The sequence below is a fragment of the Spermophilus citellus genome (genome assembly GCF_964194105.1).
Source record: "Spermophilus citellus genome assembly, chromosome: 12".
Classification (NCBI taxonomy): Eukaryota; Metazoa; Chordata; class Mammalia; order Rodentia; family Sciuridae; genus Spermophilus; species Spermophilus citellus.
In genome coordinates, this window is record NC_138198.1 from 77,695,906 (window position 1) to 77,711,966 (window position 16,061).

At 38.3% G+C, this 16,061-nt stretch overlaps 1 protein-coding gene across 3 annotated transcripts; it reads right to left on the minus strand.

Moving 5' to 3' along the window:
* Positions 1 to 1,245: 1,245 nt before the first annotated feature.
* LOC308632084 (myosin regulatory light polypeptide 9) lies at positions 1,246 to 10,715 on the minus strand. Of its 3 annotated transcripts, none has more exons than XM_081263753.1 (4): positions 10,592 to 10,715; positions 5,162 to 5,360; positions 4,545 to 4,706; positions 1,246 to 1,752 (listed from the first exon to the last, which is right to left on the minus strand). In XM_081263753.1, the coding sequence occupies exons 2-4, from the start codon at positions 5,343 to 5,345 to the stop codon at positions 1,580 to 1,582; spliced, it is 519 nt and encodes a 172-aa protein (XP_081119879.1). In that variant the 5' UTR covers positions 5,346 to 5,360; positions 10,592 to 10,715; the 3' UTR covers positions 1,246 to 1,579. The 3 variants fall into 3 exon arrangements, with proteins under 3 accessions (XP_081119879.1, XP_081119878.1, XP_081119877.1); XM_081263752.1 differs by lacking the exon at positions 10,592 to 10,715 and adding an exon at positions 10,374 to 10,531; XM_081263751.1 differs by lacking the exon at positions 10,592 to 10,715 and adding an exon at positions 6,439 to 6,594.
* Positions 10,716 to 16,061: the final 5,346 nt, after the last annotated feature.

Consider the following 16,061-nt stretch of genomic DNA (forward strand, 5'->3'; position numbering starts at 1 on the left):
GAAATAATGTTACTTATTCTTCACTGGAGATTTGTTAACTAAGCAGAGGTGATAATTTTTTCAAGATTTTAGCACAATGGCAATAGCTGGGCAAAAATACACTTTTTAAAATCCTGAATGAGATTCATTCAGAGAATTAAGGCAGATTCTATAATTCTAATCTTGAAAGGGAAAAAGACTAGTTATTACTCTAGTCTTCTATTAGTATTCTATATAGCTGTTTTTACCAGGTTAAAGGATCTCCCTTTCTGTCCTATTGAGTACAAAGGTCTGTTGCCCACAGGCATTCACTGTTCACTAAATGAGGTAATGGTTTTCTTCAAGGATAAAGCTTGTTAGTAGTAGCATAAAACTTTAAGTTATTAGAGTAATTTTTAACTATTTATCTTGGTAGGGCAATTTTGACTGTTTTCACTCAACTCTCCTCCTCCTTCAAATCCTTTTAAACTCAAATCTTTCAGAGTTTTAACACTTGAAAGTATTTTTTACACTTAAAGAGAATGAAAGTCTTCCACTCCCTGATTAACTCTGAAACAGTCCTGTTTTTCTGCAAATACCAGAAGTTATTTTTAGGACTGAAACAATGACCTCACTTTCCCAGGCATGTAGCTTCAGCTGTTTTGATTGTGGGCAGGTCAGGAATGTCTAAAATTTATAAATGGACTCATGATAAATCTCTGCATAAACAAACATGGTCTTTCAATTGGGGTTGCTATAGTAAAGAAAAACCATATACAATAAAAAATACTATATTGTGTTTTAAATACCTTGAAATACAACACAGAAATCTGTCTTTTGATAAAAGCATTTCATAGACTCTCTTGAGCTAAAATAGTTTTTAAAAAATAGGACAAATGAAAATTATGCTCAGTGACCTAGTCTATTTTTAAATGACATAAAATAATGTACAAAAGCTTAGAAGATAAAGTGGGGACACATAAAACAGATACATCAAACTTAAGAACTTAAAGCTACTACAGTGTCACTATATACAAATTCTACAGGAAATTATTTTAAAAACTGGAAGACAAAGTGCAGGAAACCTGATTAGGGCAGTTAAAATTATACTTCCTTGGGAGGAGAAAATAAATGTAGAGAAGATAGGACTGTTAGGAAAACCGAAGGGAATACAAGAGGGGTCTGGCAAGCCTATCATTTTCTGGGATTTACCTCTTCCATCTTTCTTTGAAACATAAAACTAAAACTAACAAAATCCAATTTTGGTAAATAATAAGTTAAAACAAGTCAGTATTTTATCATAAAGTTTAATCATGGTTCAGAAAAAATTGAGTGAATAACTTTCTCTGAAAAAATATATTGACTCTGTGTAGACTGCAGTTATTGGGGGTGAGGGCAATGGTAACTTAAATTACCCTATTTTCTATTCTGAAAATGACAAAAAGTCCCATTTCCAGTCTGATTATAAAGATACATGAGCCTCAAAATGGCTGAGAATAAATACAAAACAAGAAAGGCAAAAGCTGTAAAGCTAAAAGGCATGCAATAGGCTCTAAGAGAAAAATCTCAGAAATACCCAAAGTGGCAACAAGGAACATTTGGCTGGAATTTGAAGATCTTTTCAGTCATCTTTGTCTTTTGCTCCATGTTTAAGGATGCGAGTGAACTCAATGTAATTGAAATTCCCCTTTTTGTCAATAGGGGCTTCTCTGTACAGCTCATCCACTTCCTCATCTGTAAACCGATCACCCATGGTGGTCAGCAGCTCTCTCAGGTAATCCTCCTGAATGGTGCCTAGAAAATAAAGAACAGGGGATCAGGATACATACTACTGAGACTAAAAGGCCTATCTACACTTGACTACACATACTGTTTAAGTTAAGAAACTGTAAACACACAAATAAATTAGATATGGGGTTTCCACCTGCTTTTGGCAACCTCAGCAGACAGGTGCCTAGAAAAATATCCAGCTGCTTCGCAGCACTGCTCTATTAACCTGCCTTCACATCCTTCTTCTGACCTCTTTATAATAGAAACTAAACCTATGCCCAAACAAAAGTAATATGGTGTGACTAATGAAACTAGGCCTCATGGCTCCTTGAAATGGCATGAATGGTCATGCCTATGCTACAAGCAAATAGCGGTCACCTGCCTCATTAAAATCAATACCGCATCATGAATATCAATAAAAATACTTTAGTTGAAAGAATAGTGGAGTCCTAAAGCCTGGTTTAACAAGCTGTATTATTTCAGGTATTACACTTTACCTCTTTGGTTTTCTCACATGTGAAAGGAAAATTTTAATGTTTACAAATCTAACTTATAATGATAACAAACATGGCCAAGCCTAGAATGTGCAAAAACATGGAATAAATACTGGTGCATAAAGTATGTCACTGACCCTGTGTTAGGTAATTGGGAATGTGAAGGGTGAGCTGAAAGGTGTTTTTTTACTCTGGGTTTTGTGTATGTGTGTGTGCACGTGCACATACCCACTATTGGGGGGTTGAACCCAGAGATGCTCTATCTCTGAGCTACAACCCCAGCCTTTTGTTTTTTACTTTGAGACAGGGTTTTCCTATGTTGCAGAGGTCTGCCTCAAACTTGTGATCCTTCTGCCTCAGCCTCCCCAAGTAGCTGGGATTACAGGCATGTGCCATCATGCCCAGTTACTTGTGGGTTTTTGATACAAAGGTTTTCATAAAACCTGCCTGCCAGCTGGGCATAGTATCTATAGTTTCAGCTACTCAGAAGACTAGGGCAGGAGGACTGTGAGTTTAAGGTTAGTTTGAGCAACATAGAGAGACTCTTAAGAAAGAGAGACAGACCCTGCCTGCCTAAAACAATAAATATATAAATACTTGTAAATATAAAACACAGAAACAAATTCCCAAATGTCACCTATGATTTACTTTCTTATATTGGCATTATTTTGGAATTTTCGCTTTGTGGAAATAAATTCTCATTTCCAGTCAAGTCATTCAACTATTCCATAACTAATTATCTACTGTGTGCAAGGGCTACAAAGATGGGAATGAAATACTTTTTAAGACAAAGAGCAATTACTCTGGAAGTGGGAAGAAATTGTAATTATTGGGAACAAGCACACAACTAAAATATAAAGTCAAATAGCGTGTGTGCCACAAAAGAGATACAGATACGTACAAGGAATGGAGAAGCTTTTTGCTTTCCTGGGAGCCAGGAAAAAATAGTAAGAAATCACAGGCAAGGCTCCATAAAGGATGAGACCATTGAGATGGGTATGAAAAACACATAAAACCTTTTCTTCTTTTACAATTTTTTTTCTTCCATTAAAAAAGTAGAAACTGCTCACAATAAATTCAAACAATACATGGGTGTCTTCAGGAGTCTGCCTACATTCTTCCTACATTCTACTCCTTCCAGAAATAAATTAAGAATCTTCATTGAAAATGCAGAAAGAAGAGGTGGTATGGTAAGAAAGGCAGAGGAAGAAATGATGAAAGTCAGCATAACAAAGCATAAATGTGTTTGGAAAGAAGTTAGGGAGACAATACAAGAATGGAGGGTGCCTTGAGAAGGCAGAAAGCAACCATACTGTGGGGAGCCTTGGAAGCCAGAGTAAGGAGACAATGCTGGCATCAGCAGGCCCAGACCACACCCAGCACTGAAACTATTCTAAGCAATGTTCCTCCTCCATGAGTTGGGAATCTTGGAAAATATTCCCTTTGTGTTTTATCTTATATGTACTTCTGCCAAAGGATCAAACATTTATGTAATTAATGCATTGTTTTTGTGAGAGTCAACTCTATGCTAGTCAGTGTGCACACTGTCCTACTTCCTCATTTAGTCCTCACAACCACCCTATGAGGTAGGTAATATTAATGCCCATTTCAAAAAAAAAGAAAACAAGACCAGGGTTGTCGCTCAGTGGTGGAGTGCTTGCCTGGCATGTGTGAGGCACTGGGTTTAATCCCTGGCACCACATAAAAATAAACAAATAAAATAAAGTTATTGTGTCCATATACAACTAAGAAAACATTTAAAAAGAAAAAGAAAAAGAAAGAAAACCAAGGCTTAGAGAAGCTAAGTAGATGGCACAAAATTAGACAGCTATTGTGTGTTGCAGAAGAGGAACCTGAAATCCAGTAGTCTGATTCCAGAGCATAAACTCTGCTTGGTTTATTTTTAAAAAGAGGTTAGCAGATTTAAAAAATTTTAGAGTTCAGAGATCCCTGGTAAGCAAACAGGTTTCTACTGGTGCCACAGACTGTGGCAAATATATACTTTACACAAGATTGTTCTCACCAAAGTTACTCATTCTACACATATTTGCGGGGAACCTAACTCTCTGGAATTAACATTTTAGTAAGAGGTAACCCAAGTTTCCCAAAGATATCTCAAATACAACCTACGAAATTTATAAATTACTAATATTTAAGGAAAGAGAGTATAATAAGTGATAAAGGCACTCCAGGAAAACCCTGTTCAAAGAAGTAGGGGTAGTATAAACCTAAAGGTTTTATCACATTTTAGGTTATTTTATATATCAGGTATTATAATTAAAAATCAAATCACTTTGTAATTAAAGATTACCTCTGACTTACCAGTAGCTTCTTCATCAAAGCAAGCAAAAGCATTTCTGATGACATCTTCGGGATCTGTGCCATTTAACTTCTCACCAAACATGGTGAGGAACATGGTGAAATTGATGGGTCCTGGAGCCTCATTCATCATGGCATCCAGGTATTCATCAGTGGGATTCTTCCCTAAACGACAACAAAAATAAAAAGAAGAGAGGATCATAATTTCAAGTATACTATGAAGCATATCAGCTATTAATCATAGTAAACATTTTGACAAGAAAGATGATCATTTGTACAGTTTGTTGTTTGCATTCATGACAGCAAACTTTTTAGAGAAAAAGTCTTCGGAATGAATACAGCCTAAATTAAGAATTTGGAGACTGTAAATATTCCATTAGGGTGTTAGAAAGAATAGTACTGCTTCATACTCAAGACCAGTGTGTCTCCCACCAACATACACATGTGGCGCCCACCCCAATTCTGAGACAGGAATAATAATCTGCAGGTGTCCATGTGGGACTTTATTTGAATCTAACAGACATTAAACTGGCTTCACAGAGCTTTAAGAATCACAAAATAAACATGAAAGGCATCATGGAAATTCTATTCAGTATATTAATAGTAAAACTGAGCATTACCCAGTGAGGCAAGCATATCATGCAAATCTTCCTTGTCAATGAAACCATCTCTGTTCTGGTCAATCATGTTGAAGGCCTCTTTGAATTCCTGAATCTGTGATTGGTCAAACATGGCAAATACATTGGATGTTGCGCGTTGAGGGCGCTTCTTGGTGGTCTTGGTCTTTGCCCTTTTGCTCGACATGGTGGTGGTTGAATCCTAATTTAAGAAGGGAAATTCAAGAAAAACAAAATCAACATCCAAAATTATTTAAGTTTGAATAAAAACAATGATTAGCAAAAGTAAACTGAATTGACCTTCCTGATATGTTTGAGTTACTTAGAGATGTGTCTGGAGCAGGAGAATATCACTTGGTAAAAAATCTCTCAACTTATCAAAACCATTACTCAAAGAACCAAACTAAATGAAAAAAAAAAAAAAAAAAAAAAAAAAAAGACTTGGTTCAATGAACATTTTGTTGAAAGGATAATGGAAAAATATAGAAAACTGAAGTTAATCCACCTATAATTAACTTCTATAGACATTATCCTTAAAATCATGAATTTTTATAAAAGCATTTCAACAAAATTACATATCCCCAATACTGCTGGATAGCCTAACAACTGATAACCATAACACTAATATTTAATAACAATATAAGAATAAGAAACAAACCCCCCAAAACTTAGGTATAGTTCTATGGGGGTGCTGAGAAATATTAATTCATCTTTAGTAGGTCCACCTAAAGGTCTCATTCTATAGTGGACAGAAAGTAAGAAAGTAGGGAGACTGAGTGGTGGAACAGGTCTTCTCTCCTAATCACTATTCACAAGCACTATTCTTACACATTCAACTAACATTTCTCAGTGCACCTTCATTTCTGGATCCAAAATAGTTCAAGAAACATTTTGTTGAAAAGATAATGGGAAAATATAGAAAACTGAAGTTAATCCACCTATAATTAACTTCTATAAACATTACTCTCCGTTCAAACCAGTTTCTTGCATTAGAGCCATATTAAACCATTGATATTACTAAAACATCTAAACAAATCAGAGTACAATTTTTTAAAGCTTAAAGATTTTAAATTTAGTTTGTTTTAGAGAACATCTTAAAAAGCACAGAGATTACCTTTGCTTTCTAATAACCAAAATTTATCCCTACAAAATTTAAGTTAAAACTAATGTCTAATACATAAAATGAAAAGGCAATTTTCCTTTCAACACTCCATTTTTAAGACTATAATATTTATTTGAAGCTACAAATCCCATAGTCATCAGATAAAATTCTACTGTACCATCCTTTAGAGGTGATGTGGTTGAGAAGGTAGTCTGCAAAACCTCTGATCAGCAAGAGTAAGACACTGTATTGAGTTATATTCTTCTGAGCAGGTCTAAAATAGGCACTACTGATTTCACTCTCTGACCAGGATAACAATTTTAAAGCTTACGTTCTGAAAACAACATTTAGCAATGATGTGGCAAAACACTATGCCCTTGCTCTAAAAATAAGTCTCTGGACTGCAAAGAATGAACTGCTACCTAGATCTCAGCACTCAAAGTGACCCTTGGAATATAATGCTTCCTATGGGTTTAAAATGTTATTTTTCACATTCTTTCCTTGATTGAACTATATCACCCAGACTAAATTCAATTATGGAAATAATTAGAAAAGCTCTACTTGTATTATTTTTAACTGAATCTCTTTTTAGATTTTAGTTCCGAATTCCATAAAGAGTAGTCACAAATTCCAGCCCATCCAATATAGCTCTCCTTGCAATACACTGCAATGTATTCCTGAAATATACCATACACAGCATAGAAATTATATGTTCCTCCTGAATTTCCTTTTATCACTTCTTTATGAAGGTACTTTTCATGACCCATGTAAGCATTCTTGAATGCATATTTTCTTTCTGTTAATACTTTTGTGGCGGGGGGGGGGGGACCTGTAAATCTTCTTTAAACTGTACAGAATTGTATTTTCGCCTTCTATTCTAAATGTTGTTTTAAAAACTAGAAAAATTTATGGAGTATATTATTCCTCTGTCTCTTAAATGTACTCAAGGACTTGGCACAAGTGGTCAAGACCCAATGAATGGCATGCACTTACCAGTCCACACCGCTTTAATATTTTAGGTATGCCATGCCTTTGCAAGCCCATCTTTAAAAATAGTCTGTTTGGTATGACAACATTGTCTTTCTCTAATGATGCAAAAATGTCAGTTATTTTAAGAACAAAGACTGATGAGAATTATAAATCAAATGGTTAATCTAAAAAATATGCTGATGGGGGTCATCTACATACCTTTTTAAATTACTTAGCTTGGGTTGTAAAGTAATAGATAGTTTGTAAATTTTTGAGTACTTTCTATTATTTTAATCATGCATTTTTTTGAATATGTACATGCATCATAAAATAATTTAAAAGGTAAACCTTGCAGGTGGTACATGCCTATAATCCCAGAAACTCAGAAGACTGAGGCAAGGAGGATGGCAAGTTGAAGGACAGCCTGGGCAACTTAGCAAGACCCTATCTCAAAATACAAGATAAAGAGGGATGAGGATGAAGCTCAGTGGTAGAGCATCCCTGTGTTCAATCCTCAATACTGCCAAAAAAAAAAAAATAGTTCTAAAGGTGTTGTTTTTGGTTTTTTTGGTCAGCACAGACAATAGTCTCATAGAGAACTTTACATCATTCAACAGTTAATCTTATCAACCCTACTATGATCAGTTAATCATACTACTGTGCATCAAATATCATTAGGGCTGAATACTAGTTAAGAAATGTAAGGCACATGTCCTACCTGCAAGGAGCTTAAGATATAGTTGGGGAGGCAACTATAAAAAAATGAAACGACTGGTTCAACTTAGGAAATGGGTCACATAGTTTTCATTCTAGAGGTATGACTCTAAAAGTTAAAATAACATGACAAAAATGAAAAATAATCCATAAGGTGGCACATGACTATCAAGTACTGTTGAGTTCAGAAAAAAATGTGTGTATTTCTAAAAGATTGGATAGAGGGAAAACTTTGAAAAACCATGAGTATAACTTACAGGCTATGAAATACTGTTAAAGAGATTTTGGTGTTAGTTTTAATTCTAACAATTAAGGCAGTTAATTCCACCAAAACTGAGTGTCATGTTGCCCAAGTTACTACTTGGGTTTTAACTTTTTCAAGGAAATTGATTCTGATCTATGAGTTTATCTCCCACCAGGAACCTGGAGCCTTGCAGCAAGGAATTGTTCAGATTCACATTCCTTATTCCAAAATAAGGAAACTGGTTTGTTTTTTCCTACCAATCTAAAAGCATGGCTAAAATAAACACAGGTGGAGGGAATCAAACCAGTGCTGTGATCAAGATCATCATCTTTGATATTGTGTTTCCACTTTGCTATGATTCTGGTTTGCTGTCCATTTTACTCTCTCTCAAACAAGTGATGCTATAACTCTTCATGCAACAAGTCTTTTAGAAATGCACACCTCTGTGTCAGTCTAGAAAGTTAGGGTAAAATAAATTTGAAAATACTTCATACACCAGTACATGTTTTCTTTATTTAGGATGGATGGGAAGCACTTGAGATTTCCAAATCATAAGGATCCTTACTTGTAAAGCTGAGTCCTTATTTTGGAAACATTTAAAAAGAATTTTGGCGGGAAGTGGTATTTGTTGTGTGAAATTTAAAAAGCAGGGAGATTTGTAAAACAGCCTTCTTTAACATGCATGAGGATTTCAGGAATGACTGGGGAGTCGAGGGTGATCAAGAAGATAGTAAGGACAATCAGTAGCAGCCAAGACAAAAGAAGGTGTGCCAAAAATGCTTAAATGTTACCGACTAGACGGTGAGGTAGGAGGAGAACCAGAAAGCAGAGATCTTCAAACACACTTTCCCTAAACACCAAGGGCAACAGAATCTTTCAGATTTTCTAGAAATGATGGTATCTAAAGATTTTTGAAAACCATGTAAAAATCTATAAAGTGTGACTAATAGTTACAATTCTGGAGTTCTGCATTTCTACAGCGATAATAAATGTAAAATAATCTAGAAACTTTTTCTATAGAACTAACACTTATATTAAGAATACTCTGGGAAATGTACTATAACCTTTGATGAAAATTTCCTATCTTAAAACTGCAGAGTGTGAAAATCCAGTTCATATATCTCATTTAACCAGCACACTTTTTTTTTTCAAACTAAGAGATTTATTTTTTGGTGCTAACCCAGTTTTTCAAAAGTATATTTGCAAGTTGGTTTTTCCGTTCCAACTAAACCAAGTTTTCGTTTCTTACAAAAACTTCCGGTTGGAAGTCAGAAAAGTTCTCTTCGACTGCCACACCCAAAAGTTCTTGCCACTTGATAAAGACAATTAGTTGTCAGAGGTGATTTGGCAGTAAAGCCTCTTTCTAAAATAAAATGCTTTTCTGGTTAACTCCTTATCAAAGGCCTTCCAGAACACGAAACAAACACCAGTAGTTTTAATCAACACTTGCCTTCTTCATCTTTAGAAATAAAACTTCTTACTTAAAAATGTTAAAATCTTAATTGAACCCACATTTCTGTTCTGAAGATTTCTAAAGAACTGGCATATGCTTTCGTATACCTACTAAACTACTTACAAAGGAAACACTGACTTAGCCCTGTGTCTCCACCTTAAAGGGAAATTGTCATTTTGGGGATTTCCCTTAAGCTGCAAACTAAACCCCAACACTCCTCTCTGCCTAATATCATTATAATCAGAAAAGAAGTTCTAATTACAGAAACGGACATCGAGCTGCGATTTGAGTTGGTTATTCCTCCTAAACAACAGCTGCAACCGGAGGGAGGACGGGGGCTGGGCGGGGAGGGCCACGATTTTAGCGCAAACTCCCTGGAATCGGGAAAGTTTACGTTAGAAACTAAACTTAGATCCCAGAGTCAGCTCTGCCGGTTTCGGGTTTCGCGGGCCCGGCAGACACCCAAGCTTTAGGCGCCAGCAAGCTAAGCCACATTTCCCGAGATACAAGTTTCAGCACAGGAGCGAAGTCTGGCCATCTGGGCCACTTCTGGCCGCGGCCCTCGACTCCACAGCTGGCCGCTGGGCTGAAAACCCGGGATCCGCTGGCACACCTGCCCAGGTGCGCTCCGGGCGCCGGGATCCCACGGCGGAGCGCCGCTGCCCGCCTCGCGGCCCCGCGAAGATGGGCCCCAGGAACCGGCCTCACGCGCCCGACCGCGAGCATCACTCACCCTACACAGCCACGAGAACCAAGCACCTTAGCGAATCCCTCGCTGCCTCTATCACCACCTTTCTGCCCCAGAGCCTCTGAAAACCAACACTTCCGGTCTCCGCTTTGCAAACCGGAAGGAAGCACAGTCACCATTCTCTGCCCACAAAGTGGGCTCAACTTAATGGAAAGGCGCCTAGGAGGGAAGTTGCTAGGGTGGTCAGCCGGCGAAATACTGACCGAGTGCACCGGTAGGAAGCATAAAGAAAGGGACTTGAAACATAACGGAATGTGTAATGGCTCGCTGGGTCTGATTACTGAGCTTCCGTCTTTGGTGTATCTCTACTTGATTGAAAGTGTTCCTATTCCCCCCTCTCTTGTCTGCGTATGGTTGGGTCTGTCCTGTGGCTTTGCCTCTCGGCACATTCCAGGGCACGGCGAGGGGCGGGGTCCTACAGCCTAAGTCCTTGTAGGGAAATCGTCGAGAGGGCAGCTCGGCCCACGTGACTAGCCCTTGCTCCGCCCCCCGAGGGCCCGGCTGCTCCCTCTGGGCTCTAGTGCGCCTGCGTAGGGGTTGCCTTGAGCCGTTTCTGCGGCCGCTTCTCGTAGCTGTGCGTGTAGCCCTTCAACAGACCCTTGCGGGCTATTTGGTCACTTTATGCAGTGTTTTATGAAGAGTCCACCCCTTCCACACAAGAATAAACATTGTGAAGTCCTAAGGCCCCCAGCCAAGTGCCTATTTATCTTTTTGACTCTTGACGGGCTTCCTAAGGTCATGAGTGGCTGAAGATTTCCTCCCTCTTAAGAAACAGTAGCTGTTATTTTCCCCTCTGACCATGATTAACAAGGAGAGCCCGAGGAAGGCAGGAAGGTGACTCTTGCCTCACCTCTTCCTATAATGAGGACTTGCAGCTTGGTGGAAATAGGAATAGAAAGTTGGATCTATTTTTTTTCTCAGCTCTCTTTCTAGTCCGGCTTCCTAACAATGCCTCTTGTTACTCAGCTTTCTGACCTCATCGGTGAACCTATTGTGTTGGATCCGGGAACACTCAGCCCATCACCCTGGCACTAAGGTCCAGTGACTAGTTCGGTTCTTGTAACCAGCACAGTTCTGAAGTTTGGGGTTACCCTGTGGTCTTCGCCTTCAAAGCTGACTCTGACTTGAATCATTAATCTGAAATGAAAAGGAAGATTATACCTAAATGCTGCGATGTAACATGTTCTAAATATTTGTAAGATCCAGGTGCTTTCCAGGAACTCGGGAGCATTACCCAATGACACATTCCGTGCTGGGCGTGGTGTTGCACACGTGTAATCTCACACACACACACAGACTCAAAGTTAACTTAAAGGTTAAGTCACTGAGAGAAAGAAATTGCCCCAATTCTGTAGATGGCTGAAACAAAAGTGATTTGTTTGTCTAGACTTCCTCGACAAAAATATTCATGGGGTACTAGTTTAAAATACAAATAATTGGGTGTTACATCTTCAACTCACTGAGTCAGAATCTTCAAGGGCAGATCCTGGGAAGCCATGGATTTAACAGTCCCTAGTGACTCATCGGGGAAGAAGAAGACAGCTGAATGGCAAGCAGTGGCAGTGCACACTCCAGAGGGCTCCGTAGGAAGGGAACAGCCATGTGTTTTTGTCATTTGTCTTGGGCGGCAGAGCACGCACCTGCAGTGCTTCTCACCTCCACTGGGTGGTGGCCTATCACCGTGAAGATGGTCTTCCACCTGTGTCCTCTCAGGGGAAAAAAAAAAAAAAAAAAAAAAAAAAAACCTTCAGATCATAAGGAAGTGGACAGTTCGGGTTTTCTTCCCAACTTGAAAGAAACATTTCTTTTGCTTCTCAGTGTCAGATAATTGTCTTGTCTGTCTTCTACTCAATCAACTGGTATTACACAGCAACGGCATTGCCTAGGTCTGTGGTGGGGACTGTGGTTTACCATGTTTTAAAATTAAACAGTTGCTGCCTCTGGGATGGGGTGGGCTGGTTTAGTAGATAAGGATGCAGAGTTATAGAGGGTGTCATGTATAAGACAGCTAACAATGACAGAGTATCATTCAACTCAAACTGTAGTGATTACAGACTCAAGTGGGCCTGTGGTGCTCATGATGTTTTTCGCAGTTTTGCAACCTCTCTCACACCTGTAACACCCTCTGCCTCATCCTCACTCTCAGCTGATGAACTTGTTCATAAGTCACTGAGAAAATAAATGACTCCCACAAACTCCTACCCAGCACATCTGCTCACCAGCTAACATCTGTCCCCAGATGTCCTTTCCCACCTCTCCTATTTAGACTAGAGTTACTTTCCTTGTTCCTAAAAAATTCACTTCCTCCATTTTCTTGCTCATGTCATACCAATAATTCTGGCCTCTCCTGCATTATTGGGTTCTCTATGTATTGGATTATATAATGTATCCCATAAGTGGGGAGGCAGAAGAAATCAGAGAGATATGTGGAAGCATATTCAGAAAGAGGCGATGTTGTCGCTTTAAAGTTGGAGAAAGAAGGCCAAGGAATGCAAGTGGCCTCTGGAAGCTGGAAAAGGGATGAAAATTTATTCTCCCCTAGAGCTCCTAGGGGAGAACACAGTCTTCTCAACACCTTGATTTTCTCCCAATGAGACCTGTGTTGGACATAGTACTACTATGAACATGGGTGTACAAATCCAATGACCTCTTAAATCCACTAGAATAAATCTTTTTTCCCTACCTCTCCACCCAACAGGTCTTCATCAAGGTCACCAATGAGCTCCATATCCTCATAGCTAATTCTCAGTCCACAAATAGCATCTGACAGAGTAATCACTCCAACCTTTTAAACACTCTCTTCTCTTGATTTCTTACTTCCTGATGGAGACCCTTCAGTCTGTTTTGCCAATTCCTCCTAATTTCTTTAGTCATTTTTAGTAGTCTAAGAGTCAGTGCTTGAATCTCCTCTCATTTCTGTCAACCATCCTTTCCTAGCTAACCTCATCCACTTGAACGGCTTTAAATATTGCTAATACATGATTGTTTTCAAGCATGTATCTCTAGCTCCAAATTCATGTCTATATGCTCTTTTGACATCCCCATGAGGAGGTCTGATAGGCATCTAAATGTTCATACTCTGAAACTGATCTCCCCTTCTTTACCTCCAAAACCTGTTTTCCATCAAGCTAATTCTACTTTTAGTTGTTTAGGCTAAAACCCTTCGACACAACTTTACCTCCCCTCCCCTCTTTTTAAAAATATTTTTTAGTTGTAAATGGACCTTTATTTTGTTTATTTTGATGTGGTGCTGAGGATGGAACCCAATGCTTCACACATGCTAGGCAAGGGCCCTACCTCTGAGCCCCAACCCCAGGCCCAACCCCCTCTTTTTCTTTCACGTCCTTCATCCAACTGATCAGTCAATCCTGATAAGGTTTTTGTCTACTTAGGTCCTAGAAGTATCTCCAGGACCTAAAACAGTAATTAGCACAACGCTTTTGTTTAACTCTTGCAAAATATATCCAGAATTTGATTGTCTCTCCACCTCTACTGCTACATTCTAGTCCAAGTTATTTTCATTTCAAGATTGGATTTTTGCAATAGCCTCCTAACAGGTCTCCTGGCTTCCTTGTCCTCCTACAGTCTGTTCTCCACATAGTGACAGAGTGATCCTTTCAAAACAGAAATTAGATCATGTCATTGTTCTGCTTAATACCCTCCCATGGAGTCTTATCTACTTCAGAGCAAGAGCCAAATGCCTTACAATGGCCTACAAGGCTCAATGATTTAATGTCCTGGGAACTTCTATGACCTCATCTCCTACTTCCTTCCTTCCCAAATTTGCCCAGACATATTGATATCCTGAATGTTCCTTAAAGAAGTCAGGTATTTTTTCCACCTCAAGATCTTTGCATTTGTGGGCTGGGGTTGTGGCTCAGTGGTAGAGCGATTGCCTAGCATGCGTGAGGCACTGGGTTTAATGCCCAGCACCACATTAAAAAAATAATAACAACAAATAAATAAAGGTATTGTGTCCATCTTCAACTAAAAAATTTTTTTAAAAAGAGATCTTTACATTTGATATTCCTCCTGATTTCCGTGTTCTTTCTTTTAGTAGATTCGCTACTTGCACCCTCAACTCTTTCAAGTTTTCACTCAGACATCACTATCTCTGAAAAACCTTCTCTGGTCATTCAATTTAACATGCATCACTTATCTTCCCAGCATCCCCCCCCTTTTCTTGCTTTATTTTTTTCCTTCACACTTATTCTGACATATTATACACTTAATCTGTTTACTATTTACCTTTTCTACTAAGTTCCCTGAAGAGAGTTTTTTGTTGTTGTTGTTTGTTTGTTTTTTGCCTACTTTGTTTATTGAAGTATCCCAACACCCAGAAAGTAATCAGCACATTACAGGTACTCCATACATAAAAATGCATGTTGAATGAATGAACACCTGGAAAGTAAAGTATGATCGGAAAACAGTAGGTATCTGACGCCCATGGGGTAAGCTGTGACCATATCCTGAGTGACTTCTAAGCCATGTTTTTGCAGGTCAGTGGGATACCACATATTTGTCTTAACAGTGGGATTAATATGCTCAAAATTGTACTCTTTAAAAAATTGCTCTGGTAGTAGTTTGAAGGATCAGCAGAAGATGAGCCTGGTAGGAGCAATCAGGATTTCTGATAGATAACACCACTAATTCAAGTAAAGAAGGAAAGAGGAGAAATAGTTTGGACAATAGGGTGTGGCGATTGCAGGAGTTGATGGTTATTTTTTGGAACATTTTGAGGTGAGTACAATGTAAGTACCAAGGCCTTCCTTAAAATGCAGCATAAAGAGACAATATATATATATAAAGAGCTATTAGGAATAACGGAGACTCTGTTGAGGTGACCAATGTGTACTTAATAGGAAATTCAGAACAAGATAAAAACCAGGACTTAGGTTAAAAAAAAAAAGTTAAAAAGGATAAGAGTTTTCTGGAATTGAAAGAGTCAAAATTCTTCATTCAGATGAAAATTACACTCTAATATCAAGCAAAAAATAAATTAAAATCTATTCAAAGTCATACCACAGTGAAACTTCAGAACATCCAGGGTAAAAGGCAAATCATAAGAGCTGCCTGAAAGAATGATAGATTGTCTACGGTGGAACAATGGAAGAAGGGCTGGCAACAGCTTCCCTCCAGCAACACTACACACTGAAGGTGGAGCAGTGATGTCTTCAAAGTGCTGCGAGAAGCACCACGGGGTGTGTGTGTGTGGCCTGGTGGACAACACCTGACCGTTCTTTCCAAAGAATTCTGGATGCTGGTTTCTCTAGTATCTCTTGGGTCTAGAGATCAATCTTACCTCTTATGATTCCTGAGTTGGATAATTAACTAAGGATCACAACATTGATTTCACAATCTTGTACCATGTCCTGAATAGATGTTTTAACAACTAACATTGTCAGCCTTTGGAACATCACCAAAATTCTGAGCTAATAGGAACATAATATTTAATGTCCTATTGAAAAACATTAAAATGAAAACATTATCTTGAAAAACATTAAATAATTTTGAATTCTTCTCTACCTTCTTATGTATGTTTGACTTGTTTCCCAACTACCTTGTAAACATATTCTGTTACTTTTATAATGGTTCAGTAGAATTTCTGAATGTATACTTTTAGCAACAATAATCAAGTAATACATTTTTATTGTTATTATTCTTTTGGGGGCA

Excerpts from the sequence above, each read along its gene's own strand:
- LOC308632084 (XM_081263751.1), bottom strand. Across the intron at positions 4,707-5,161 it reads TGATATGCTTGCCTCACTGG|GGAAGAATCCCACTGATGAA; the intron begins GTAATGCTCAGT and ends GTTGTCGTTTAG. Across the intron at positions 1,753-4,544 it reads CTTTGATGAAGAAGCTACTG|GCACCATTCAGGAGGATTAC; the intron begins GTAAGTCAGAGG and ends TTTATTTTCTAG.